This window comes from Cephus cinctus, unplaced genomic scaffold (genome assembly GCF_000341935.2).
Source record: "Cephus cinctus unplaced genomic scaffold, Ccin1 Ccin1_scaffold0129, whole genome shotgun sequence".
In the NCBI taxonomy this organism is placed as follows: domain Eukaryota; kingdom Metazoa; phylum Arthropoda; class Insecta; order Hymenoptera; family Cephidae; genus Cephus; species Cephus cinctus.
In genome coordinates this window covers 1,053,515-1,080,002 of record NW_014332862.1, presented here as the reverse complement: position 1 = coordinate 1,080,002, position 26,488 = coordinate 1,053,515, and the positions used below count along the sequence as shown (strand labels likewise).

General features: G+C 44.2%; 2 protein-coding genes across 5 annotated transcripts in view; one reads left to right on the top strand and one right to left on the bottom strand.

Moving 5' to 3' along the window:
* Positions 1-745: 745 nt before the first annotated feature.
* Positions 746-20,070, bottom strand: LOC107262902 (unconventional myosin-VIIb). 2 transcript variants are annotated; one of them, XM_015729557.2, is made up of 12 exons: positions 18,671-20,070; positions 14,758-14,864; positions 12,264-12,326; positions 8,782-9,034; positions 7,857-8,674; positions 6,859-7,759; positions 6,520-6,772; positions 6,373-6,408; positions 2,887-6,170; positions 2,538-2,821; positions 2,014-2,463; positions 746-1,920 (listed from the first exon to the last, which is right to left on the bottom strand). In XM_015729557.2, the coding sequence occupies exons 1-12, from the start codon at positions 18,693-18,695 to the stop codon at positions 1,711-1,713; spliced, it is 6,684 nt and encodes a 2,227-aa protein (XP_015585043.1). In that variant the 5' UTR covers positions 18,696-20,070; the 3' UTR covers positions 746-1,710. The 2 variants fall into 2 exon arrangements, with proteins under 2 accessions (XP_015585043.1, XP_015585044.1); XM_015729558.2 differs by lacking the exon at positions 6,373-6,408 and having other exon boundaries at positions 18,671-20,062.
* An 865-nt stretch (positions 20,071-20,935) lies between these two features.
* LOC107262904 (kinesin-like protein Klp98A) overlaps positions 20,936-26,488 on the top strand; it is a 10,542-nt gene continuing 4,989 nt past the window's right edge. For all 3 annotated transcript variants that reach the window (XM_015729561.2, XM_015729560.2, XM_015729559.2), the window contains exons 1-10: positions 20,936-21,193; positions 21,432-21,501; positions 22,652-22,762; positions 23,249-23,365; positions 23,451-23,696; positions 23,765-23,937; positions 24,032-24,431; positions 24,517-24,801; positions 24,888-25,301; positions 25,372-25,569. In XM_015729561.2, coding sequence (XP_015585047.1) covers positions 21,147-21,193; positions 21,432-21,501; positions 22,652-22,762; positions 23,249-23,365; positions 23,451-23,696; positions 23,765-23,937; positions 24,032-24,431; positions 24,517-24,801; positions 24,888-25,301; positions 25,372-25,569 — 2,061 coding nt within the window. In that variant the 5' untranslated portion in view covers positions 20,936-21,146. The remainder of the gene's footprint in view (positions 21,194-21,431; positions 21,502-22,651; positions 22,763-23,248; positions 23,366-23,450; positions 23,697-23,764; positions 23,938-24,031; positions 24,432-24,516; positions 24,802-24,887; positions 25,302-25,371; positions 25,570-26,488) is intronic.

The following is a 26,488-nucleotide window of genomic DNA, read 5'->3' as shown; positions in this document are numbered from 1 at the left end:
ATCGTGTGAAGTGCCGGGACAACGCGGGGCTGTGCTTTTTGTTTTTTCTGCTTTTCTTATTCTACCCCTCTCCTTTCCTTCAGCCGTTTAAAAATAAATTTCTGGACGCAATTTCGGAGTCGCATCGATCGACAGATTATCGTTACCACGGATGGTAATGGTTACTATTTTTTCTTTTTAATAATTCACTGTCTCACGGTTTCAGTACTTCGACGTACAGGGTTGTACCTTGCGACGGTTATTGTACGTTTTACACGCGCAGTTACAGTATCTCGAAAGGATTATCTGAATTTGTCATAACGGATTATAATAAACGCGAAGCAAGGAAGGATACGAGGATTGTCATTGGGAAATGAATTTCTGTATTGACAGATCGGTACGGAGATCTTCCTCTGTCTTTTTAAATATTTTTACTTCTTATTCCTCTTTCGATTCTCGGGCACATCAACCTGACTATCAAAATCGCACGCATCGAGCCGTTCAACCGTCGTAGTAAAATATACGCTTAAACGAATAGAATATTATGTATAATTCTCACAATGACTTACGTACTGACTTATTACGTATGCACGTATATCAATATAGCGAAATATCTCTTAATACACAGCTTCGAGATTCTTGAGATCATTCACTTACGTCTTCCATTTATTTATTTTTTTTTAAACGGATATTACATTATCGAAAATTCTCTGTCATCGAGTCGGCGCACGAAAAGCCGCGACGATACACACTAAGCTTATTCTTCTTTTTTTTTATTTAATTGTTAATTAATTTTTTTCTGCTTTTCTCAATTTTACTTTAACTTGCATTTCATTCGATTTTCCTATACGCAACGCGCCGCGATTAATTTTTTTTTTTTTGCTAAGCGTATCAAACGGTATACAACGCGAGCACGAGCATGATTATCTAAATAGTGCTAAAGAGAAGCGTCCGGCGAGGATTGGTCGCTTCACTGCAATTTTTGCTAAATATCAGTTATTCGAAGTGATATGCTGCGCCAGTCACTGTCGCGAGTAATAGCTTACTTGGTTATTGTGACAATTATTGTTTGGATGTATAGATTCGTCTCGGGGTCCACGGACTGGGTTGCGATATCGGAAGTCGTGCGAGGTATACGCACGTATACATATTAAAATGAGAATGTGAGATTTTTGTATAACGCGGGAAATATCTGTGCCCGGCTATATTATTATAAAAAATGTCGAGAGAACTCGTAGAAAAGACAACGACGGTGGTTGAGTAACGATAATATAATAAGAAATGGAGAAAAAACTCCGGCTTTGGTACGGGACCCATTGTTAGCATTATCATTATTATTATTATGGGTCTATTAGGATAAAAAGATGCGCGCGCAGCACATTCCCCGACAATTAATGGCAGTTTACATTTTTTTTAAATCTTTCAGAACTCTTTCCCTTCGTTTTCTTTCTTTTCAAATTCTATTTCTTTTTCATCTATACTGGCACCTTCGAACTCACGCAACGACCATGCGCCTTCATACCTACGCGGGTAACCTAGTTTTCAATAAATATTGGAAGAAAGAACAGAATAGGCTTGGCATTTTGTGCTGCGACAATCGTATATCGATTTATAAATATTCTTGTGCGCAGTAGGCCACTCTCGTTATGGTTATATCTAAAAATCCCTATGACCCCAACTAAAACATCATTAGCCGGTCATTGGTTTACCTAATGAGTATTTAACTCGTACTTAACTAGCTTGGGACTGAATTATCGGTGCGCCCCTGTGTAACATGGAGGCAGGTCTTGATTTCCGGCCGCCATTAGTGTTAGAGGGAAGCGGATTTGCAGGATGTTGCTGACTTATTTGTTGGGCGATCGTAGAGTCCCTCTTTGGGACGTCCGGCGGTGATTGTAGCACTTCCGTGTACTCACGGATTAGATTTGATATCTGGAAGGCCTGCAGGAAGACGAAGAGGAGGATCAGGGTGCCACTTTGATTTTGATACCAGACGACAGGGACTTCCCGTCCATTAAATGTAACATGGCTCACCTGAGAAGTTGTTAATATGACTTTACTCTGCTTTTTGTCGGTTCCTGTGATGATCATCAGACAGTTTACGGCTGGACTGTAGCTCAGGATGCTACCGTACTCGTAAGTGCAGAGAGCATTTCTGGAACGATGCTCCAGGAGGTGCAGACCTTGCTGATCGACAGCGAGCCAGAGGACTCTTGGCCAGTTGGAGGTGAATGACTGCATCACGTCGAAAATTGTGGCCTTATGTAGCGGCCATGATTGAATCAGGTTCAAGAAGGCCTTCTTAGCTTCCGGTGGAGTCATTCCACGTAAGGACTGATGGTGTTGGAGGACACCCTCGACGCAGAGATTAGGAACAAGTCTGGGCGGTAGGCAGTGACCGGCAATACTACGGTATTCCTGACCCCCGGAACTCTCCTGACAGTCCCCGAGCTCTAGCTGAGCTTGTAGGGCTGTCAGCATCATCTGCAGGGAAGAGACACAATGAAAGGCTTATTTTGTATTCTAAGATTTTGAGAATTCTTCAGTTGTACACTCACAGCCTCTTTTTCTGTGATGGGGAACCTATCGGCTCTCAAGTCGTGCAAGACCTGATGATACAACAGCTCCTTTTCAACTGGATCGTCCAGATTCATATATTGATCCAAGAACAAATGCTTCTTGAAGAGGAACAGATGGTGTGCGTGTTTCCGCTGAGGTTGTTGACCTTGTTGAGTCGTGCTGGCAGTTCTGTAGCGTTCCCACTTGGACATCACGTCGGCAATCTTCTCTTCCGGTACCAGTGACCGTTCCGAAGAACCAAGTACCTCGTAGATGGCGTACCCTATGAGTATCATCGTTAAGCACGAAGTCTTAATGAATCAATAACAAGAAAAACCAGTTACTCACCCATCGCTGATTCTTCAAGACCTATTTTGACCTTGATAATCTCCATTACGTCTCGAGCTGTAGCCGATGGATGAAACTCAACCGCGTGATACTGACCGTCCATGAAATGAAATCGGGCGTATATAGGCCTCCTATTGATGGTGCACATAATCTCTTCTCTACTTGGCGGCCATTGCCTTCTCCTAGTACCCTGAGTCTTGTAAAGACACTTCTCAGCGAACCTCGCGTACTTCCCTTCCTCGGTGACGTAATCAGTGGCACATCGCTTTAGATGAGCAATCAAATATTTCCTAATGATCTTCTGCGGTGGTAGTATCACGGAGCAAGCCAGAGACAAAAGTGCCCAGTGCCTCAGGTTGACTCGACTGTTAGGGTCAGGATGATCCGTAGTCTGTTTTATCAGTTGAAGATACAATTCTCCCAGAAGTGTTTCCTTGCGCATGCAACGTTCCATAACAGTCTGAATCAGATTGACGTGTTCGTCTTCAACCCGGCGTACAGTGTCACCATTTTGCCCTAATCCCGCGTACGTTAGGATCAGCTGGAAGACACTCAAGGCTATTTGCTCTTCAGGGTCAGGCAGTTTTGTTAGACTCTGAGGAATGGGCTGCCTGCTGAAAGCCCAATAGGCGTAAGGAAAGCCTTTGTAGGTTTCTCCATGATCTGTAGCACTGCCGTGTTCCTGACGAAGCTTCTCTATCCTATGCTTCGACAGTCTTCTTAGAGTGTTCCTGAGGAAACCGCCACCCATATCTTGGGGCTTGCGAAGGGCGTCTGAATCCACGAGAGTTCGTCGACAGTTCACGAGGTTGTGATAAAGCCTGACCCGATCCTCGTTCGTGATACCTTTCAGCTTCTTTACCGGTGCCTCGTTTTCCGTTATCCAACCAGCCAGGGCGGGACAGTAACTCACGATCAGACTACCGATTTCATTCTTCTGAGGTGTCTCGAAGACGAAACACTTGTGAGAACTGTCGGGATTGTGTCTGAGCAAGGATAACGTTATGAAGGAATCACTTGGATCGAGCATTATACTCTCCACGTCCTGATAGCGATACTCCGATAGGACAAACTTGTCATCCGGTTTGATAAGCATCAAGCCATCGCAATTGATACCCAGTATCAATTGATTCCCATAGGACCAATAACCTCTGTATGTGACGTTGAACATCGTGGTGCCGTATAAGGGATACTGCATCACACACGAGAGGTAAAGCACCTTGGCAGTCAGTTCGGATCTACCAGCACCGTACTGTTTATGCGCCTGGGCGATTATAGGAACCCAGACATCATCCCCACGTGCTCTACTTATACGATAAGGCAGAAAGCTATCTACTTCGCTGTAGTAATCCAGCCTGTCGTTATCCTTGGGATCACCAAGAGCAACCTGAGCTTGCAGACCCGCCAATTGGAGCGCAACCTTCTCCGAGACGGGGAAGTCGTCGCACTTGACTACATTGTACACAGCCTGAGAGTAGAGCATGTTAACCTCTACAGGATCCTGGGAGAGCTCTCGAGTATTACGGAAAAGTCTCCTCTTGAAAACAAAACGATTCTCTCCGCTGCCTAATGTAGGATTATTACTTCGTCTCAAGGTTGAGAAAGTCGATTGTGACGTATTCAACTTGCACTGCTTAACCTCCCAAGCGGCGATTACGTCGTACAGGTAATCATGAGCTCTGACATGTTCCTCGCCGTCTGGTCTGCTCTGATATATAGCCCATCCTTCCAAAGATCTCAGACCCAATTTTTCTGCTAGTTTGGCTGCAGCATCCGCAGCTGTATCCGTGGGATGTACATCTATAGCCTTGGTTCTTCCATCCAGGAAGAAGAATCGACAGACTATTGTACCCAATCTCCTCATCGCTGCTATCTCCACAGTCGAGGGTGGGTATTGCCTACAGGACACCTTGGTATTTTTACAATTGTCCACGCACCACTGAACGTACTGCCTGAGTTTTCCCTCTAGAGCCAGATTCTTCTTGAGGAAGGAAACGAAGTACTTGTACAGCAATTTACTAGGTTGAAATGCGACTATGGCCAAACATAAGAGTAGCCAAACCCTCTCAGCCCACTCGACGTTAGGATTATTCGTAGCCTGTCGCATACACTGCACCAGAATTTCATCCCTCAACTCCTCGCGCTCTATTCCATATCCTATTATACTCTGTATTGTCGCAATCTCTTGTTCGAGCTTCATTTCCCCGCGTATGTACTTGCAGAGGTCCCGGAATACCGAACACGCCACGTTCACGTTATCGGGATCATACATATGTATATGGGAGTTGGGTATGCTCGACCCTTTGTAATACGTGACCATTTCGTACTTGGGGATGAATTCGATACTCTTACCACGTGATTTTCGAGTGAGGGTCGCCATTATTGTACCCTCTGGAGAGCGCTCGTGACTGTTGAAGTAGTTCTGAGCGAATTCCACAATATCATGGTACATTGTTTCGCCATCTTGTACGTCCTTCTTGTCCTCGAGCTCTTGAAGTTTGCGCTCAACACGGAATTTACGTCTTTGCTCACGCTCGGCTGGTTGTTGTTGTTGTTGTGGCTGTTGCTGCTGCTGCTGCGGCTGCTCGTGCCCATTAAGCTGTTGCTGAGAAACCGTTTGATGATGATTGTGATGAATATGATGCGCGCTCGAGTTCCTTGAGTCTGGTCTAGACGGTGGACTTCCGGCTATTGGTTCCTTTATGATTTTACTGGTAGGAACCGGTGGTGGCGAACCACAACTGTCGCCGTTCACCAGCTGGCTAGAGTTACCATTAATAACTATAGGGCTACTGGGTCCATTCTCTTCTCTAGGCAGAACAGATTCATAGATAGGTTCTCCATCGTCGGCTGAAGTGTCTCCATTAAGGGCTAGAGGTAGAGGTAGAGGTAGAGGAAGTGGTGGTGGTGGTGGAGGTGGTTCCGTCGGTTCTGGAAGACTTGGTTGACCCAATTTTCCACCTGCTGTACTAGCGCCAATTCTTTGTTGTTGTTGCTGAGATATACCGTCCTGAGGACCAATGTTGGAAGATTTGGAGTCTGGCCGAGAATTCAGTTCCATCTCCTGCTGGAGGACAGTTTCGAGTTCCACGTCTAGGTCCTCTACGAGTTCATCCATCCTCTCGCCGATCTCCTCGATGATCTGATTACCCTTTGAGGATTGAACGTCCGACAGGAATGAGAAGAGATTATCCAGGTCCACTGACTGTAACTCTGAAGCAACCATCTTCGAGTTGAGCTGTTCTGCCATTTGAGACAACGCTGCGATTTCCTCCTGTGCCTTTCTGTAATATGCCAAACAAGTAAGTCATTAAAAAGAAATAAATTCTATCTCCCATGACTTTCGCACTGTTTTAATTCAATGTCAGCCACGCTCATGCACCTAGGGTTAATTATATCAGCCAGTGTCAAAGGTTCAAGACATTTAAATGTAAATCAATTCGCGCAGAACCAAGCACACATTCCTCAGAGTGCATCCGAACTTACCCGGCTTCCATTCCAACAATACCGTTGTATTGCGCGCTACAAGAGACAAAGGAGAGAAGTACGTTAAGTCGCCGCTAGAGCGATCATCGTATCGCGACAAGAGGATCAGTAAATGAAGAGCTATAGAAAACGGCTTTTCGATTGTACCTTTGACTTTCTTCAAGCGTTTTTTTGTCCTCCATTAACCTTCTTTCTTCCTCCATTCTCTCCCTCTTCCTCATCTCCTCATCGACCCGGCGCATCTCCCGCAGAGCAGTAGCCACCTCCCGTGCAAAGACACCTCGCAGATGAGACTGAATAACAATTGCTGCCCGACGTTTTCTTATGAACATTATACGTAGTTTCCAGCCGCGATAGGCATGTTGAACCTTCAGGGCAGCATCTCTTATCTTTTTATATTCTACACATAGAATACGTTTTAATGTATATTAATATAATATATATTAAATATATAATATATAGACGTATATAAACGATGGCACGTACCCTTTCTAACTGTATAAGCACGCCAAGTCTTTTGTATAACAATAGCATTACTAGTAACCATCTGGTTACGTAAATCCTCTAGCGGCTCGTGAACGTAACTCCTAAGGAATACCTTCGTCCTACCGATCTGCCACTCCGTGTCAGGAATACCCTGATTACCGATCAACCATCTCACAGCATCCTTCTCATCGCAAGACGAGGAAGTTCTGGCCTTGTCCAAGCATCTGTATCTTGCGACAAAGTCCCTGAATGGCATATGTATTGGAAATCCTTCTTTTCTTATGCGAATAATATCCAGCATCCCTAAATACTTGAGTTGATCCAGTACGAGTTTCTCGTCATAGTTATTGGCCATCTTTTCCATGTTGGGCTTAATGCACCTAGCGTACCAGGGTGTGGTTGCTTGAAGGACATCCACCAGTGCCTGAAGTTGATGTCGAAACGAATCACAGAGAGTAGGTTTACCCTTGGACGTTCCTCTAGACATCGTCGTGGCTCCACCTGATGCTCTGGCTACAGTACAGCTCAGTAAATCCTGATAGACCGTGATCTCTTGGACAAACTCGTTCGTACTCCTGGACATGAAGTCAAAGAAGACGTCCTGCTGGACGTCTCTGTTCTTGTCGACGAAACCCTGGACAGTGTACGTCACGCAGCCTGCGTAGTGCTTAACGCCAAACTCCTTTTCCCACTTGCGACGATCCTCGCCCTTTACGTAACAAGGGTGATTCTCAAATTCCGAATGTAGATTAGTCAAGTATGCCAAGTCTGAACCCTTCGGCATGTGACACTGCTCTGTCAGAAGTTTAAGAACGCATCTCGGAGGTTTTTCTATCAGCTCTAAACAAAGAGTGTTGTCGGTGAACGTGATGTGAGAGTACTGAATCTCTTCCTGATGATACTGTAACAATTAATAATATCAAATTAAATTATACGATGATAAATCACATTATCCCTTAATCTCTAGCATGATCAAGCACGAAAAAAAAAATACATACAAGTTCCTGCTCGAGGGCGAATACATAATGATTGAAGAATTTGTGAAGCTTCTCGTTGGTATAGTTAATGCAAAGTTGCTCGAAGCTGTTGACAGAGAAGTTCTCAAATCCAAATATATCCAGCACCCCCAGAAACCGAGAGCTGTCCTGTCCCGGATTGGTACAATTGTTGATATGATTGATGAGCCAGGCGAAGGTCCTGGAGTAGAGTGCCTTGGCCATAGCGTGTCTATTCTCTCGTGCTTCCTGCACCTTCAACGGGATCTCAGTAATATTTCCACGGACGTTAATCTGGCGAACAAGCACGACCCTGGTGAGGTCCTCCACCTGTAGTCCAAGAAGTGGAGCAACGGTGGCGACTATGTCACGATCTTCCACAGTCAATTCGCAACGTTCCCCGTCGACGTCCTCGAAGCTGAGATTACCCAGCCAGAGAATAGCAGAGAGTACGCGAAATATACCCTCGCACATTTCGGGCGCCACTTGGAGAACGTTGAAGGCCAGCCTCAGGGCGTCCAATTTCTTTGAATCGGTGATACCATCGATCTTGACGCACCCTGACTGCTTCAGGTACTGGTAATGATTGGCGGGCATGAGCTTGTACTGCTCGGCGAATTCCTTGTCCCGGGTGCCAGCTTCGACCAGCTGATAGAACACATGGTAGTTCCTCTCACCAGGACTCTGAAAAGTGATCCTGCTCTGTTCCAGAAGATAATCCTGAATTATGCATCCCTTGATCATCCACTTGCTGTCGAAGCAGACCTGCATGAACTTCCCGAAGCGGGAGCTGTTGTCGTTCCTCACGGTCTTCGCGTTACCTGGCGAGCAAAGCGTTTGATAAGATTTTACAAAAATTCAAAAACACCCCATCCGAACCCAACGCAACAGATCGTCCCACGAAACAGGAGGCTGAACAAGAACTTACCGAAGGCCTCCAGGATGGTATTGGCTTCTAGAATTTGCTGTTCTACCCAGGTGTCAACGTTACTCGTCACAGAGCACAGATACTGCAAGATGAACTTGGTCGTCTCAGTCTTCCCAGCTCCACTCTCCCCGCTGATAACGCAGGACTGATTGCTCTCGGTGTCCTGGAGCGATCTGTATGCAGCCTCAGCCAGAGCGAACACGTGTGGCTCCAGCGAACCCATCTTTTGGCCATGGTACCGATTTACGTATCCCTGAAAAAAGAAAAAAGAAAAAAAAAAAAAAGGAGTATTAACGTACTTTTCCTACGTCGCTAATCCACCTTCCTAATTAACGTCGCATTCAATCGTTCCTTCAGATTGCAAGAATTTTTTAATTAAACTCACACGTGCCTCCACCTACGACCCACCTATGCATGTTTCATTCGTACTTTGCACCCTGGGGTTTACGACCCCTTCCAGTGAATCGAGTAAGCTGAGCCCACAAGTAGTGCAACCCAGTTCGTAATTGGCGACCCTTCTGTTTCTATGCTGCGCGACGCTCTAATGCCTATTACAATAATAAATTCTATGCACTGCGTTCACAGGCACAGCGTGCCACGTATAATATATACGCAACATTGATTTTTCAGGTTAGTTTTATCCCACTCGACTAGGTACCTATAGGTTTGTCATAGTGTCACCGTGGTTGGTGTGCTTGTAATAAAAAAAGAAAATCGACTACATAACAGCTCATTTTTTTCTTCTCAAAATTCACTTCAATAAGTGAAGACAGCCTCGTGAACTCACCGACTCTTAAACTCAATTTCAAAAGCGTCCCTAAATACGCATGAGAGGCTGAAGAGTGTCGACACGTGGTTACGTCAACCTTTGACGTTTCCGGGACACGATGGCTGCTCCTATCTACTGCGAAGAAGGGAAGATTCGAGACGAGCACAGATTTCGGCTTGTTGGAACGGATGCTGGATGGAATTTTGACTTTCAGGACGCTTTGGGTTAATAAATGACAGATTCGACTGGCTATGTTTTTTTTTGCTCCATTTACCTTTATCTACCTTGTCGTCATAGAGTACACCGATAAAAAGGAAGGGCGACAACAAAGCGTACTGCACTACCATCACAATGTTTTTGTTATCCAAAGATATCGCGAGAGCAGAAAAAAATGTTTATCATGGACGTCATAACTTTTTATATCCAATACGAGGGCGTTCCCGGTCCTCAGAAAACATAACCCCGTGTAATCTTCGCAAGGAATAATCTTTCATCCTGTCTCAAGCCATGAAACCGAAGATAGGACGATTTTAGACCTCTATCGTGGTAAATGGATGTACAAAAATAACACGAACGTGTCTAGGCTCCAGGCGCCTATAGAATTTTCAAAAGCGATAGGCCCGAGCCAGACACCCAAACGATAAGGTACCAACGGCAATAGCGTTCGGCCAAGAGTTCTTTGACAAATGAAAATTTGAATTCTACGTCAGGCAAGATCTCATAATTAAATACACGAGTCGGCGTGCACACACTTCGTCCGGGATTGCAGTGAGATTTAAATGCCGTGAGAAAAGAAAAAAAAAAAAGGACTTCGAGTCCCGTTCTTCAAGCCGCGAGGGGTTGGAAACGACATCACGGCCCATTTCGTTAGTGGGTCAGCCTTGTTACCGCCACACGGGAACGACCTGATCGAGAGGGTGGAAAATTGTAGGAACTCGACCGCGATCAACACCAGGAGTTGTGTCAGTTCGATGACGTACAGGTTTCCGTTATAGCCAGGTAGTATATATATATATATATATATATATATACACACATTGTGTACCTACATTCAAGCCTAAGACCAGAAATAGATAACGCATGTTCCAGGAGGCTGCTGACAAGCCTTAGATGCTTGTGAAAATAGGCATTCGAAAGAGATGCTCCGGCGTCGAAAGACTACGGACGACGGCGGCTTCTACGGCACCAGGAGTCTCCGAATCGGATGTGCGCTCCGGGACCGATCAATACCGGGGATGCGCGGGAGAAGCGAGCCGCCCCTTTAGTGCCCTGCCGAATCTTATTTCGACCTGGAGCCCCTAGGAGCTGTCACGCGTGTCAAAATAAGCCGATGCACGTGGAGGACGTCCGAATGACAGACCGAGAAGATTGGTACATCCCTGATAGTCTTGTAATTCGAGGTTTCAATTTTTTTTTTTTTTTGTAAAACAAAATTGGAATATTTATCGTTTTAACGACTTACACAGACTTCAGGACTCACGGGTGACCATACGGCCTCTGAATACTTGTCGACGTTTTATTTACGTCTACGTGTTATGGGAAACCGAACCAGTCCCGAAATAGTTACAGGCTGCGCCCTAACGGTACCTTTAAGACGTCGTGACGCCCTCGCTGCTTCTCTTATATCGTGCACGTTAAAACTGCACGCGATTGCTAAAAGTGAGGTTACTTTTTTTTTTACACGGCAGGTCTCGGAACTTAAAGCAAGGGTATAAAAGAATTTATTGAATAATCGATTGTAACTTTTGTGTACTTATTTGTCTGCGTACTATCGTTATTTTTTACTTTTTTTTTTTGTATCTTTACTTTTACACAGTCTCGTCAGTGTTTTGACTAATGGAGTAGTTGCTGGTATGTATTACGCGGTAGAGTCTAGAAGGTATTTCTGCTTGGGTATCTCTGCCGGCAATTAGAGGATTGGAATTCGTGGTTAAAAAAAAATATGAGATACAAGCTGATAAACCAGAGAACGAAAATTCCAGAAGATAGTTTCAATATAGATAAAAAATCATGTTAATATATATATATATATATATATATATATATATATGGTATAGACAGAACGTCGTAGTCTCGATAATGTTGACTAAGAGTACGCAGAAGGCAAAGGATTTCTAAGCTCTGTCGTTTCCGATGAGAAAAAAAGCCTTGAAAGCAGTTGTCGGTTTGCGATATCTCCATGAAAGCCCATCGTGGTATGCGTTTCCTGTTTTCATGCCGCAGGTTTGCAAACCTTTATGATAAAAGCGTCCTGCCTTGCCATTCGTTTCCTTTCCATTCCTAACGATACGATAGTATATTAACTTCTGGCTCCATTATTACTTCTGATACAGCAGCTTGGAACATCCCTGCGAAATATTTAAGAATATTCTACGTCAACATCGCAAAAGCAGAAATATCCAGCCATTGTCGATATATATGGAAGCGTCAAATATTTCGATACGTCCTTACGGTATGACGAGCCACCTGGTATATCTAGAGACGAAAGAAAATGAAAACGAGCGGCGCGCGCCGGGTATAATATTTTTAATTTTACGTTCCACACGAAGGTTCCTATATCTGATATTTACTATTCCCTTGATAATGTTTCCGGTTTACGACGGCCACCGGAAACGCGTGGGCCTCTGGCGCTTAACGCGCTGATAGGCCTAGCGCCGATTATGCGAATTGTTATTAGAGTCAGGATGACAACTCCATTTATATTTTGACTTACCATAGTGTAGTAGTCGACTTCCTTGTAGGGATTCACAGCTATCAGTATGGACCCCGTGTATGTCTGTATCATTGATAATTGAGTTAAGGAATAATTTTTTTTTTCCCTTAAAAAATAATTTTTTAATTACTTCAGGACACGCGGAAAAATAATACAGATAAATATACATGGAAACGAAACGTAAAGTAGGAGAAAAGATGAGAGGTACGACGCCCTTGTATAATGCAACGTTGACTTGCATTCAGCGGGGACGCCAGAGCGCCGCATGACGTCACATTTAGGGTAGCGAGATGATGACTCATGGTGGTATACCGTGAACCAAGGGGGTAATATACCTATAACTGTTCCAGCTATGGCACAGGGTAACCCTCGAGGAGAAAGAAACGTTTAGCTCTCGACGCTTCGATGGCTCTCGCGATTCGCAAGAGAGACGAAGAGAACGAGAAGACAAAGAAGGGGGCGCTGAAGGCATTTTTCACACCGATGAAAATCATCACGATTCTCTGGTATGACTCGTAACAATTTTTCGAAACTATACAGTGACGTAGAATAGGTGGGTGCGCCAGTGCTTAGTAATTTCAACGAAACTCCAAGGACGGCTTCCTGTCCCCGTTTCGTCCATCAACTGCCACTTCCGCTACCGCCTCCTTCCCGACCCTCTCAGTGTCCTCTGGCCCCCCTTTGGAACTCTTCGTCTCCGTTTCTACCTCGTTTCACTTTCATCCCCTAGCACGGGGCTTCCTGGCTGTGATCTCGACAATTTCCCGCGGCCCAATTTCCGCACGTCGACGGTTCTGCAAACAGGGAATATATAGTTGTCGGGCTTCGCGTCATCCCTCGTTTCAAAGGGCGCTGCTGCAGGTGGTGAAGATAGTAACTAGTAGCTGGATAGCTACTGCTAGAGCGTTGACACGTTGGCTGTGCAAAAGGCTTGACTCGTCGAAAGCGGCCGAAGCTTGATAAGAGCGCTTTGCCAGCAATAGGTTAATGAGAGCGGCCAGTTAGCGGCTTCCTAGACGTAGTGGTACGTGTACCTCAGCCCCATCCTCGTCATCGTTCAGCATGTTCGGTTCTCCGTTCATGTATTGGTCTTCCACCCTATTCGAAAGCAGGACGGGCATACTGCTGCTGCTTCGGATCACTTTCGGGATATCGAATTATCTCCGCGTTAAATTATCCGCAGGCAATCCCCTCTTGTTAGAGCCGTGTTATCAATTTAATCACAGCCACGGGTAAGCTTGCTATCTTTTTTGATCCTTGTGAAACCTGTTATCTTTTTCAGTCCCAGCAAACGGAATCACGTGCGCAGTCTTATTTCTGGCTGGTTCCAGTTCGATGTCGATAAAATTAAAATTTTTTTTTTTTCGTCCACTCGAGTAAATGCTGATCCTGAAGAAATAAAAATTATTTTTTTTTTTAAATTTTGGTCTTATCCATCTGTCTATATTATGCTTGACACGTGTACCATAAGTTTCTTTCCATTTCGGCTTGCATCAGCCGACAAAAAGTTGAATCCTCGCTTGGCAGAACACGTGTGTGTGTTCTATTGGGATTAGAGAGGATCTCGATGCCCGGTCCAGAGACTCCACATGAGAGAAATTCAATTGGAATACCACGTGTGTCAATGCTGAGAAGCAATGTGATTAGCAGATTTGAATTTTCGTAGATGGAGTCCAGTGAGGTTGCTGGTACCGATCGTGGAACAGGAAGTGGTCGCTAATGAGAACATTGAAATGACCTAAATCCCGGTACACGGTTACGATATATCACAGTATACTGTGCTGCAGACTCACTATCCCCTTTCTCTCGCTCTTCGCTGTTTCATACGCTCCGTCCTTCTCTCTCTCGTACTACTGGTCCCGGCTCAACTCCTTCATTAGAAACGCGAACCCAAGCATGCGTCCGAAGGCGGTATAACGAGCGGGTTTGCAAATTTTGAAATATATTAAAAAAATAAAATGTAAAAATTCTATTGAGAGTCTGGCTACTATATAAAAGTCCCATAGAGACTGCATACATATTTATCGGGTAATTCCAGGAGAATCGTATAACGAAGGAATGGGAGGACGGTGTCGTGGCGAACAATAAGGGTGAAAATAGAAGAGTCCAGAAGGATTGGAAGGCGACTAGGCAATGGTGTTGGTACTGACGGCGATGGTGGCCGATGTCGGTCGTTCGCTCGGTATACGGGAGCCCGAGAGCCCGAGATGAATGGGTTTGGCCTGGGGTGGTTAAACCAGCTGACTGGGGGTTGTTTCCATGGCAACGAACCAACCCGGGAGCAACGCCCCACCCCTACAAAATTCATACGTGTCTCCGTTATAAGGTACCCATCTCGAAACTCCGACCGAAGCGCCTAGACTGGCCGACTCGCCCGTTCGCCACCCACCCGAACCCTTACATGCATACGTATAGGGAGATCCAATCGAGACCAAGAAAAGGTACCGTAATCATGTGTCCGCTTCCTGTACAAAATTTTTTTTCAAAAGGATACATATATCTGGTCCCTCTCGTAGCGGACCTGGAGATTTCGATTGATCCCAGTCTCGTCGATGTCGCTGATCACCGTCATGTCGGGAACCCCGAACTCGGGACTGGAGCCTGTAAAAGAAAGAAAAAAATCGTGTCACACCAAAGGAGGACAATAAGATCGAAGGTCAGGTAGGGAAAAGTAGTGGCAGGAATAGCTTCCATTGAGTCTTCGAGAAGGAACCTGGAACACCCTCAGGTTATCGACACGCAGGTGTCTCCTGCACCTGCACGGCAGATGTCCCTCGCCAAGTAACCAAGGACAATGATACTTGAGCAGTCGATGATTCGCGCATTCGCAACGCATCCTGAGATACCGACACTCAATCTTGTTCCCTGATGATATTCCAACGAAAGTTCGCGAACGTGCTGAGCTTGCTTGAAATTTACATGAATCCCATTGTAAGGCAGTCCCACTTAATCCCGTGCTAAATCTATCCTTTCCTTTTCTATCCTTCTCTCCCTCGCACACTGACCCTTATTCTTTTTCTTCCTCCCCCCCCTGTCCCTCCCTCCTCACCCACCCTGTCTACGGATGCACCTTCGCCGTCGCACCACTCCCCGTTATCCTCTCCACGCTCACCATTCTTGTTCACATTCTTTTTCCTGTCTGCCAGCCTCGCCTGATTCTCTTTCTCATCCGCGGTAGTTTCAGCATCGCTCTATCTCCTTCTGCAGCTCTACGACGCGTTCCTTTATCGCCGCAGTCGGATCGCCATCCGTTTCCTGACTCCGACTATGGCAACTGCAGGAAGGCAACTACTTCACCGCATCGAAACCCACCTAAACCCCCAGATGTCATCAGCCGCAAACTGCACAGGCATTCGACAAACAATTCCTGGCGCACTTAGGCCAACCACGCAAAACACGGATACGACGACAATAATCGGTATTCTCATATTCACGCCACGACTGCGTCGCTCGAACGATTTTACTGGAAGACCGAAAAGTTTTGTATCTTTTTCTGTCCCTTAGCCCCCTCACTCTAGAGGCTCAAGGATACAAGAGGCATCGTACCGTGACCTTAGAGGAAGCAGGTAGACCTACTGGTATTCTACACGGATCACCTCACACGTCCATCAGGTAGCAGAGACCTTTGCCTGCACTTTGTAGAAGAAAATAACTCCAATGACATATACATATATTGGACTGTTTTCTGATATACGGTAGACAGTAGAACCAGTAGGGGTTGCAGTTATGTTCGGCCGTGCAATAGTAGCCATGCAAGTACTATATCGATTTTGATAGGGGTGAGCATGGAGGCTGAAGTGAGCTGAAAGTTCGAAATGGCACTCGGCCGACCTAGCCGCCGCTTCCACGGGCCAGTGCATTACAATCCATACTATTCCCAGCGCTAATTCAAATGCCGACCTTTGCATCTGGAGGGGTTCCATTTTAAAGATAGCCACCTTGATATTTGGAGTACGCACGAGAGGGGTTGGCGCTGCTCAGCTATGTAGACCTCTGCGTCGACAGTTGCGTCCGTATGCGCTTTTCTACCCTATCTGAGACCAGCCCTCATCCTCCTCTTTCTCCTTACCCATACTCCTGTCCTCTAGTTGTCCTCAACCTTTGAACCCCTGTGTCCCCGCACCCCTCCCGCCAGTTCTTTAATCGTCCCCAGGAACCTCTGAACTCATACATAACGAAGAATGCCAACAAGCTCATCCGATCTTGCCAAGGTTATGCAAGTCCATGGTGAAATCGTTTTGTCGATGCAAACGATCAAGCGTCTAGGGGAAAGTCACTAGATCCCAGTAACAGGTAAACTGGTGACGCGCGACATGGTTATAGCTATAGGTATCTAACTAGGAGATAGAGAGGTGGAGTCTGGTTGATTATTCGGTTGACCGTAGTCACGCGTTTATCGTACCTGGTGAGTCACGCTGACACGAAAATTCCAGGGAACCCTTCTAGGATGCTGGGGACAGTGACTCACGGTTTAGGTTATATCTCAAGCACCAATTCAAATAGAACGCGTGAACAATCGTACAGTCCGGGTATTGGCGGTGAATTAAATGTTTCGAAGAAGTTAGTCATTGCGTCTTTTGAAATTTCAACCCGAATAATGTACGAGTAACTGGTGGTAGTCCTCGAGCGTCGTCCTTTTAAAGGCATCGTGTCGCGGCTTGTTTACGTACGCGCAACCTCCGCCGGATGTTCTCGGCGTGGCATTTGGGGAACGTGGAATTTCACTTTAATAACTTCCCGTGCGTTCGAGTCCTGAGGACCTTTGTAATACTGTTTGAAATACACGCCATCACCCACGCATACCTATAAGCCTGTCGTTGCACGCGCACGTACACAGTCGCCACACGTGCCCCTTTACACGCGACAGATGGTGTACACAAAGACGGAGTCCGCGACGAAGAAAAGAAGAAAAAGAAGGAATAACGTGTAGAAGAGGAGAGGAAAGTCCGATGCGAGAGTCTTTATCTCGCATGTTATGATAACTTCAGACTGCTTTAAAACCTTGCATGTCATGTAAAGTCAACGTCAAAGGCACATTCGATGTTTGAATGTATATTCAATGTTTTCCTTGTGCCACGAAACTAGGTCAAAATTATCAGAAAAACCGTGCGGCATCTACGAGTCTCGAATAAATGGCGGCGAACGTCCTGGGATCTTATGACACGGCCGAAATAAATGTACAGGTCAAAGTTCAGTGCAATCGTTTCGCCCTCTCTGATAAATGGCTACCTTATCTACCGCGAGGGTGGTTCCCTGGACTGTTTAAAAAATTTAACATGAATTTTTGTCAGTCTTACTTTCTTCCACGGAATACGTAATTTGGTATATGTGTTAATTACAGGACTTAAAAAAATTGAAGATTCTTCCAGGACAAGCGAGTGATGACAGAAACGATGAATCTTATGTATGTTTTTGTAAAAAGTGTGAATACTAGCCAGTTTATCATGTCGGCAAGATAATGGCTTTCGAGGAAGTAACGACACGCGGGAGTGACAATCATTCTCGAGAACTCTTCGCTAGTCAGTTATTTCATTGTTCAAATACGAATCGGGAAGTCCGACACAGAGCAAACTGTTGTCAAGCCAGTTTATTTGATATGACCGATGGCCGACTAGTCTTACGTATAGTTTGCAATCGGATCGCGTTGTGGCAACAGTCCTTAATTGGAGGAAGGATCTGCATCAGAACGCTGACAGATGCTTTCCAGTAGATTGGAAGTATAGTTGGAATTAACCAGGCTTTGCGGATTATTGGTGCGAGTAGAATAGGAAGAGGAGAAAGGGAGAGACGAAAAAACGAAAGAGACCGCAGCAGCTTGTGGACACGATGATACTCTGACACAGGGTCTTATTGTAAATTCGGTATCGACTGGAAATTCTAAAAGTAGCGGATGAATTACAAGACAAAATCCTACGAGGAAACAATAATCCGATAGTCAATCTACATTCTACCCTTATACACCCACAGCATCCCCAAGGATTCGTGAAAAGAGGGTGCGAACAATTAAACTCCAACCTAAACCGACGAAATACTTGTTGACGTGACTAAATTGAATGTAAGATCCCATTGAAAAATATTATTGTTTGTAAATCCCATGATCTCTTATCCTCATGTCCGAAGGATCAGAAATTGTTATCATGCTCCAGTATATCCACACTCAGAAGTATTCATTCTTAGGTGTACACACCCCATGAGAAAATCAGAGAGAGGGTAAGAAACAGCAGCTCGCAAGGAAGGTAAAAAAAGTAGCTAAAGAGACATAAGACGGAAAATAAGTTTAAAATTCAGGTACAATTGATGCCAATGTGAATTTTGCTCTCTTTATAGTCTCACTTGAGAATGACGACAAGGGGTTGGAATCTGTTGTTGGAGTATTGCGACAAAGGCAGGACCGTTAGGAGACTTACCCTGGGTGAAGTGCTTAGCAACCATGATGTGCGTGACACGGTGCTCAATACATATCCACCCCTAGACGGGGAATCCGGTTTGGTTTAACACTTTTTTAACACGGAAACACAGCCTCGGGACGAACGCGATGCCGGTGGCGGTACTTTCTGTCAGAATCACATGTTGGTTCAGTATGTTCCTAGCGTGATGACATACTCGAGGAATACGTAGGTCAGGCTATGCGCACACACTATCCGTATTGTAGGCGTTTTAAGAGAATCCAGGGGCAACGCACATGCCCGACAGTTCCTACCCGACTGATGCTCGGTTCTTCTATGCTGCCTGTAAACCCGGACTCACCCTACCTGCTAACCGTCGTCTCTGCAATACCGACAGGGAGAAGGTTTACGTGATTCTCTGATTAATATTAGCAGCGGGAGATGGTAGCACAGTCTAGAGAAACTAAAGCACCATGATAACCCAAATGAAGTACTTTTGAATTTCGCGCCAACGTCAAATATCCAATAGGAAGAGGGGAAAATCAGAGCTTATTATTATTATTATGAAGATAGTATGAGAATCATCTCTCTTTGCTTTTTTGTGCTCCCAACTCGTTATTACTTATATAGATCGATCTATAGATGGATAAATCTTATGAATTTAAATGCATTTATTATCATATTTATCATAAGTGTATTGATTTGAAGAAAATAAATGTTACAGACACCCCTGGATGAATAGGAGAAAAGGATCTGAGACTCTACCAAGTTTTTCTTTGCATAAATCTTCGTCTATTGTAAACAGACAAAGCCTAACGAATGTGAAAGAATGAAATTCTAGAGTCTCACATTGCACCGACTATCTTCCGTATAACCTTGTTGGCTGACGTTAAAAATTTCGAAGAAAGGTATACAGCGCTTTACAACTGTTTCCATATACATGACCGGCGTTCTCATAATAAACTGGCCAAATGTTAAAAGAAGTAAACGGTAAATGCTCAGTTTCTTCCGACCGTACTTGGCCTCGAGGAAGTGTCACTCGAAACAGAAGCCCTCCGTCATTCCGTCCTGACGTGCTTCTTAAACTCATGATCAAGAAACCCAGCCACATGTATACGTTACCCTCTCTTATACATTATGACCCCGCGACCGCTTTAGTAGTGGAGTCAGGATTACGTCAGTGAGTCCGATTGACTATGAATCACAATGCTCTGTGCATATTATATAGCTTCTTTTTTCAAGGTTCCGCTTTTACGTTCACAATCAATCGTACACGTTTACAATTCTAAAAGTGTTCACCATAATCATTGGTCATATCAATGATCCTGTTCTATGGACATACGTTTTAATGATGTTGAGTTCAAGAAAGTGACCCTGGCATTGTATTTTCTATAGCAACGCCTCATGCCTATGGAGAAATTATTTTTATAAGATTAAAGCTTATCTAATAATCCTTCCGATTGTTTTCCCGCAAAGGATAAGCATCTTTTAAACTTTTTACAGTCAAGATAACTCTTGTTTGACGTAGTTTATCACGAGAACCTTAGACATGAAATATGGATAAGGATCAATCTTGATAATTAGTACTCAAAAATGGAAAAACTGTCTGGTAATTCATTTAAATTCAATAAAGTATAGATAGATAATGAAATTAATTCATCGCTTATCGTTCATCATCTAAAAACTTAAGGATAGTTATGACGCACAAGAATGGTGATCTCACTTTGTTTTAGGTAAATCTAATGTGAAGTAAGAGCAGGAAGAAAAATTGGAGACCTCGTTTACTTATACTCCAAAAAGGAAATAGAAGAATGGCGCAGTGTAGCGTGACACAAAATGACTAGGTTTAATAAAGTAGAATAAAAGAAGGATAGAGAAACGGAGAACACAGAAAACAACAAAGAAGAGACTAATGCAAATCGAATTCCTTAAATCGTGGTTACGAGCTATGGAAACCGCAAAGTGTTTGCACTGGCTACGACTCCTGCGTGGGTGGCTGGCTGGCTGGTTATACGACTGGGTGGCTGACTGGTTCCAGGCCTCTGTTCACCGTTCACCATATCTGCATCCAGCCAATCGTAGAGGCGTCTATACAGAGGAACCTGTTTCTTTCCTTCCTTCTTTCTCCTGGTTTCGTACTGTCGCTTATCCGTGACGTTAACCGTTGCGGTGCCATAAGCATGGAGCGGCGACGCCAAAAAGTAGGAATAAGCAAGAACCACGCGCTAGCGTCGATCCGGACAAGTGCAGATGCCTTGGGAATGGGCCTGGTGCGCATGCGTCATCCATTATTTTTTGTCTCCACGCTCACTGGCAGTCGTCCGGCTGTGGCTGTCGTGAGCGAATCGAGGACGATGGTTAAGTGCGGGCGACGTTTCGCTCGCCACGGTACCCCGATGTGCATTGGCGGTGTCGCGATTAATTCTCGAAAACAGTTGTAAATATCATATAACAGACGAGGCGGTTTTTGGTTCTGTCTCATGCGCTGATATTAATCATGGCTTCGGTGAAGGTGGCTGTGAGGGTTCGACCCTTTAACAAAAGGTGATTATCATTTGTACACGAATCAACTCTGGAGTAGCAAGTGCAAGAAAGAAGGAGAGTAAGAAAGAGAGAGATAAAGATGAAAAAGAGAGAGTGATGTGCTCCCACCTGCTGTCACTTATTTCGGATCCATCCTGTGAAACAAATTACATCCCGTGTTCCTTCGAACGAGACACCATGATTATTATGTTGTTGATAGATACTGTCTGATCCAAGGATATTTATTTGCTGTTTTCAGGGAACTTGCCATGAACGCTAAACTGATTGTTCAGATGGATGGGAAAAGAACAAGAATCTTCAATACAAAGGTATACCTAATATTTTTTCCCCTATCTTCAATACTACGACATTTTCCTCCATATAAATACATTCGTCATTCAAGATTATTATCCATTACTAATTATATTCTCACTGCTTCTGGGTGTATCAACAATATTATTCGCTGTTGCCATTTCTTAGATTTTACCAGAATCAAGTCGTGGTGGACAGCAAAGCAAAACTTCTTTTACGATCAGATGTTATTGTTTCCCGTTACGTCACGGTCTTAGTTTGTTAAACTCTTTGCTCCCGGTACGAAATCCTCCTCGATTCAGAGTTCTACGTTCCAATGGTCATCTGTCAGGAGAAAGTCCTTTGGCTGGTACACGATAGTCCGTGAAGCTATAATCCGCCTTGTACGGGTGTATCAGCTGGTCCGTAGAGAATGTATATAGAAACTCATCGATTATGGAACATACCAAAAGAGACTATATATATATATATATATATATATATTAAGATACTGACTTAACTGATAATAACCATGAGACCCCTTAATACCTGTCACAATTACGATTGTGCTTTGTCATCATGTGAAAATCAGCTAATGGATTTTATCGCGCGATGACCCAGTTAGTCTGTCATATTCTATACTTTTAGAATTGTCAAACAGTCTCACAATGACAAACAGTCCACGTTCGCCCGTTTCAAAGGCAGATCTACCTTATGTGACTTTTTGCGCATGAAAATACGTAGTTATTTATATAAATTTAATGAATAAAGATTATTGTCAAACTTCCAAGAATTATGCATACAAACCATAATCAAAGACTGGCAATTCTCTTCTATATGAGAAAGGAATAAATGATTTTGCATTTCATTAAAAAAAAATAACAGTCTCTTGTAACATCTACTTGTCACTGTCTATGATTCTACATTCAAGAACCACTGTGCCATATTAAACGTAATAATAAGAAACCACATCCCTGAGGCCGTTGGTTAATAACGATTGCGCCACACTGTTACACTGTATTTCTCTGATTATCATACGACTTTGCAAACTTTTGTTTATCGTTAGAGTTCTCCTTGTTTTTATTAATTGTTAGCTTGAAAATCACCTTTAAGGTAATGAGCCTGCATAACATAAAATACGTATATCAGAGATACTGAATCTTGAAATAAATAATGCTTGATTTTCAGACGCCAGGCAGCTGTCGGGACATAGACAAAGAGAAGTACAAGGACTTCACTTTTGATCATTCCTATTGGTCTTTCGACGCAAACGACGAGAATTATGCTTCCCAGGAAGAGGTGCGAATTTTTTATTTCAAGGATATACAATTTTCCAACTGTCTACGTTCAAATTCTTAATTCATTCAAACGTCATACAACGTGGCATTCGTTAACGGCTCTGTATCTTGGATTGATGCCCATACACGAGTGCAGGACTTCAGTACGATGCCCCGGATAAGACATAATAGAGTACAGTTGTACGTATAAGGTACCTGAGTGGGGATGCAAATGACCTGACATTCGGCAATCGGCCATTACGTGTTAATAATAGCGAATAGGACGTTTGACTAGGTTAGAAAGATATTGGTATGCTCGTAGACGTAAGGATGCTGAACACGTAGTATCTGATACGGAACACGTAATACGTAACTCATGTATGGGCATGTCCAACGGAGTCTAGAAACGTGGAGGATGCCATGCTTCTTTCCGCATGCTATTACCCATCACTCTTTAAACAATGAATTACTAAACTGTACCAGGAGTTTGATTATGAATATCTTTTAGGTCTTCTACGATCTGGGTACGGATGTTATAGAAAGTGCCTTTGAAGGCTACAATGCCTGTGTTTTTGCTTACGGCCAGACTGGATCCGGAAAGACGTTTACGATGATGGGTTCACCGGTAAGGGCAATTGAGAAGATTATTTGTCGATGCTGGATATTAAGATGATTTTATTAATGAGCTTATTTATACTTTGGATCTACAGGAATCTCAAGGCTTAATACCACGGATCTGTAAGACACTCTTCGCTCGTATGGCAACTGGAAAGGAGAGCGGTGCGTCTTACAGGACTGAGGTGTCATTTTTGGAAATACACAATGAGAGAGTGAGAGACTTGCTCAGGCCTGACCAGTCCCAGTCACATTCTCTTAGAGTAAGAGAGCATCCTAAAAGAGGGCCTTACGTACAGGATTTATCCAGTCATCTTGTATATGACTATTCGGATATTCAGGTAGATGGACCGTAGGGGTATTAATCTATTTCTTATTTTGGATTCTTAAATATTGATTTTTTTTGTAGGAATGTATGGTGAGGGGTAATACGCACAGAACCACAGCAAGCACAAATATGAATGACGTGAGCAGTAGAAGCCACGCGATATTTACAATAACTTTTGTACAGGCCGGTTTCTCTGCAGGCAATATGCCTTCGGAGACGGTATCGAAGGTACACCTTGTCGACTTGGCTGGAAGGTAATCGAAAGATTTGGATTGACTCATTTTTATATTCTTATTGCAGTAACTAGGTCTGGTTCTTAAGGGTGTGATTGTATTTGGACGTTTGCAGTGAAAGGGCCAATGCGACCGGGGCTACGGGTCAAAGGTTGAAGGAAGGTGCGCACATCAATAAGTCTTTAGTGACTTTAGGTTCTGTGATATCGGCGTTAGCCGAGCTAAGCTCGAGCGACTCCAATTGCTCGAAGCGCAGCGTCTTTATACCTTACCGTGACAGCGTGCTGACCTGGCTCCTGAAGGACTCCCTTGGCGGTAATTCGAAGACTATTATGATTGCTGCGGTCAGTCCTGCTGATTGTAATTATGGTGAGACCTTGAGTACTCTCAGGTACGCGAACAGGGCAAAGAATATCATCAACAAGCCGACGATCAACGAAGATCCGAATGTCAAGCTTATTCGTGAACTTAGGGAGGAGATACAGAAGCTGAAGTCACTGATTGGGAAAGACATGGCGAGTAACATTGGAATTTTTATGGTTTTGATTAGTGCCATCTATGCTAGACATTATAAATATTTTTTTTTAATAATTGGTGCAGAGCGTTGAGAGACCGCCCCAGGTGCTTCTGGCACAGATTCATGAGAAACAAGAACAGGAGAAGGTGCTGACGGAGGAGTGGGCTGAGAAATGGCGAGAAACTCAACAGATTCTTCAGGAACAACGTGCTCTGGGCCTTAGAAAAAGCGGTGTAGGTGTGGTGCTCGATTCTGAAATGCCTCACCTAGTTGGCATTGACGATGACCTCCTCAGCACTGGAGTGACACTTTACCATCTCAAAGAAGGGAGAACTCTTGTAGGAACCGAAGAAGCAACCACAGCGCAGGTTTGCATATTTCCCGTGTCTACGTAATCCTAAAGCTATTCGAAAGACATTGCCTTCAGGAACTTTTTCTTTATTTAATAACATAGGACATCGTTCTAACCGGAGCAGACGTGGAGCCTGAACACTGTGTGGTAGAACTCGATGGTGGAGTCGCGACACTCCATCCACTCTCGTTGCACTGCTGGATCAATACCGCCCAGGTCGACAAACCTACAAGACTATCCCAAGGGTGCATAATCCTCCTGGGTAGGAATAACATGTTTCGCTACAACGACCCAGTCGAAGCAGCTAAACTCAGGAAGGAGGGAAGCATAGGAAATGGGAATCTGCAATCGACCGTAGTCAACCTCTCCCGGTTATCTTTACTTAGCTGGAGTGTATCAGACCTTCACGCCTCATCCTCAAGCGACAATCTCCTAAACTCGAGCGAAGATCTCCGCGCTCTGGAGGAACTAGAACAGCAAAAAGCCGCATTAATAAAGGAAAAAGAAGATTTCAAGGTAAATTATCACCTTGTTTCTTACCCCCAAGTCAAAAGTTTAACCAAATGTTCCACAAAATGTCTGACAGAGAGAACAGGAGGAACGCGAGGAGAGGTGGGCAGCTCGAAGGGAAGCTCTGGAAGGTGCTCAACGAGAACTAGAGAGAGAGTGGGGTGCGCAATGGCGAGAATGGGCTGAGGCAATAGCATCCTTGGAATCACGACAGAAGGAACTACGCGCCAGACGTCATCTTCTGGAACAAGAGCGTCGCGACGAGATGACCCAAGTAAGTGACTCGGATCCGCCCACGCCGGATCTAGACCTAATGTCCGTCAAGTATCAGTTCTACCTCATCCTCGTCGCACTCGGTGTCCTCATTTGTCTGTCCGGCAACATCATTATCTATTCGCACGTATGCCCCCTGGATATGTGACGATTACGATCAACAGTTCCTCCAATGAACTCTTGCCAGATTTTAGTCGATAATCATTCGATTTCATTATCGGATCGGTATTATTTCCACGTTTTTAATTCAATGACTCCCGCCTATCAATGCGGTAACGCAACGTAACACTCTGTTATCACGTCATATCCTCAGGATTTGGAACGATCGCATCGTCTCCATCTTCGAGTATCCTCTCGACCAGGATGTGCCTAATAAATTTTATTCTTTCACTTGGGCCAACTGTGGTCCATCTATTTTCAAATCGGGCCGGACCCGTGTTTTATCAATCTCACACAAATCTTGTGTAATACAGACTAATAAAGTATCTGTCAATTCGCGATGATTAATAACGTTAATAATAATAGTTAACTATATAAAGCGTTATAAAGTCGCGCCTAAATAATAAATTATAGTAAACTAAAAGGTGCAAGTATTAACGTGCGCGGTGTCAAAAGTGAATCGACACTGCGCCATTCCATGGAATGTTATTTATAATAGAAGACAAATGTAAAAAGAAAGGTTGAAGAACAAAAAGAATAATGAATGAAGCGATGTACATAGAAGCTCGTTTATAGAATGTCTATGGGTTTGTTATGCGAGAATACTGTTGTTATACTCTATTGTTGATTAATAAATTTTTCTTACAAAAATTGGCCTTCGATCCTGTCGATCTTCAACAAAACGTTCATATCTCTACATGCACGTACTACACTCTCTCTCTCTCTCTCTCTCTCTCTCTCTCTCTCTCTGCCCCCCCCCC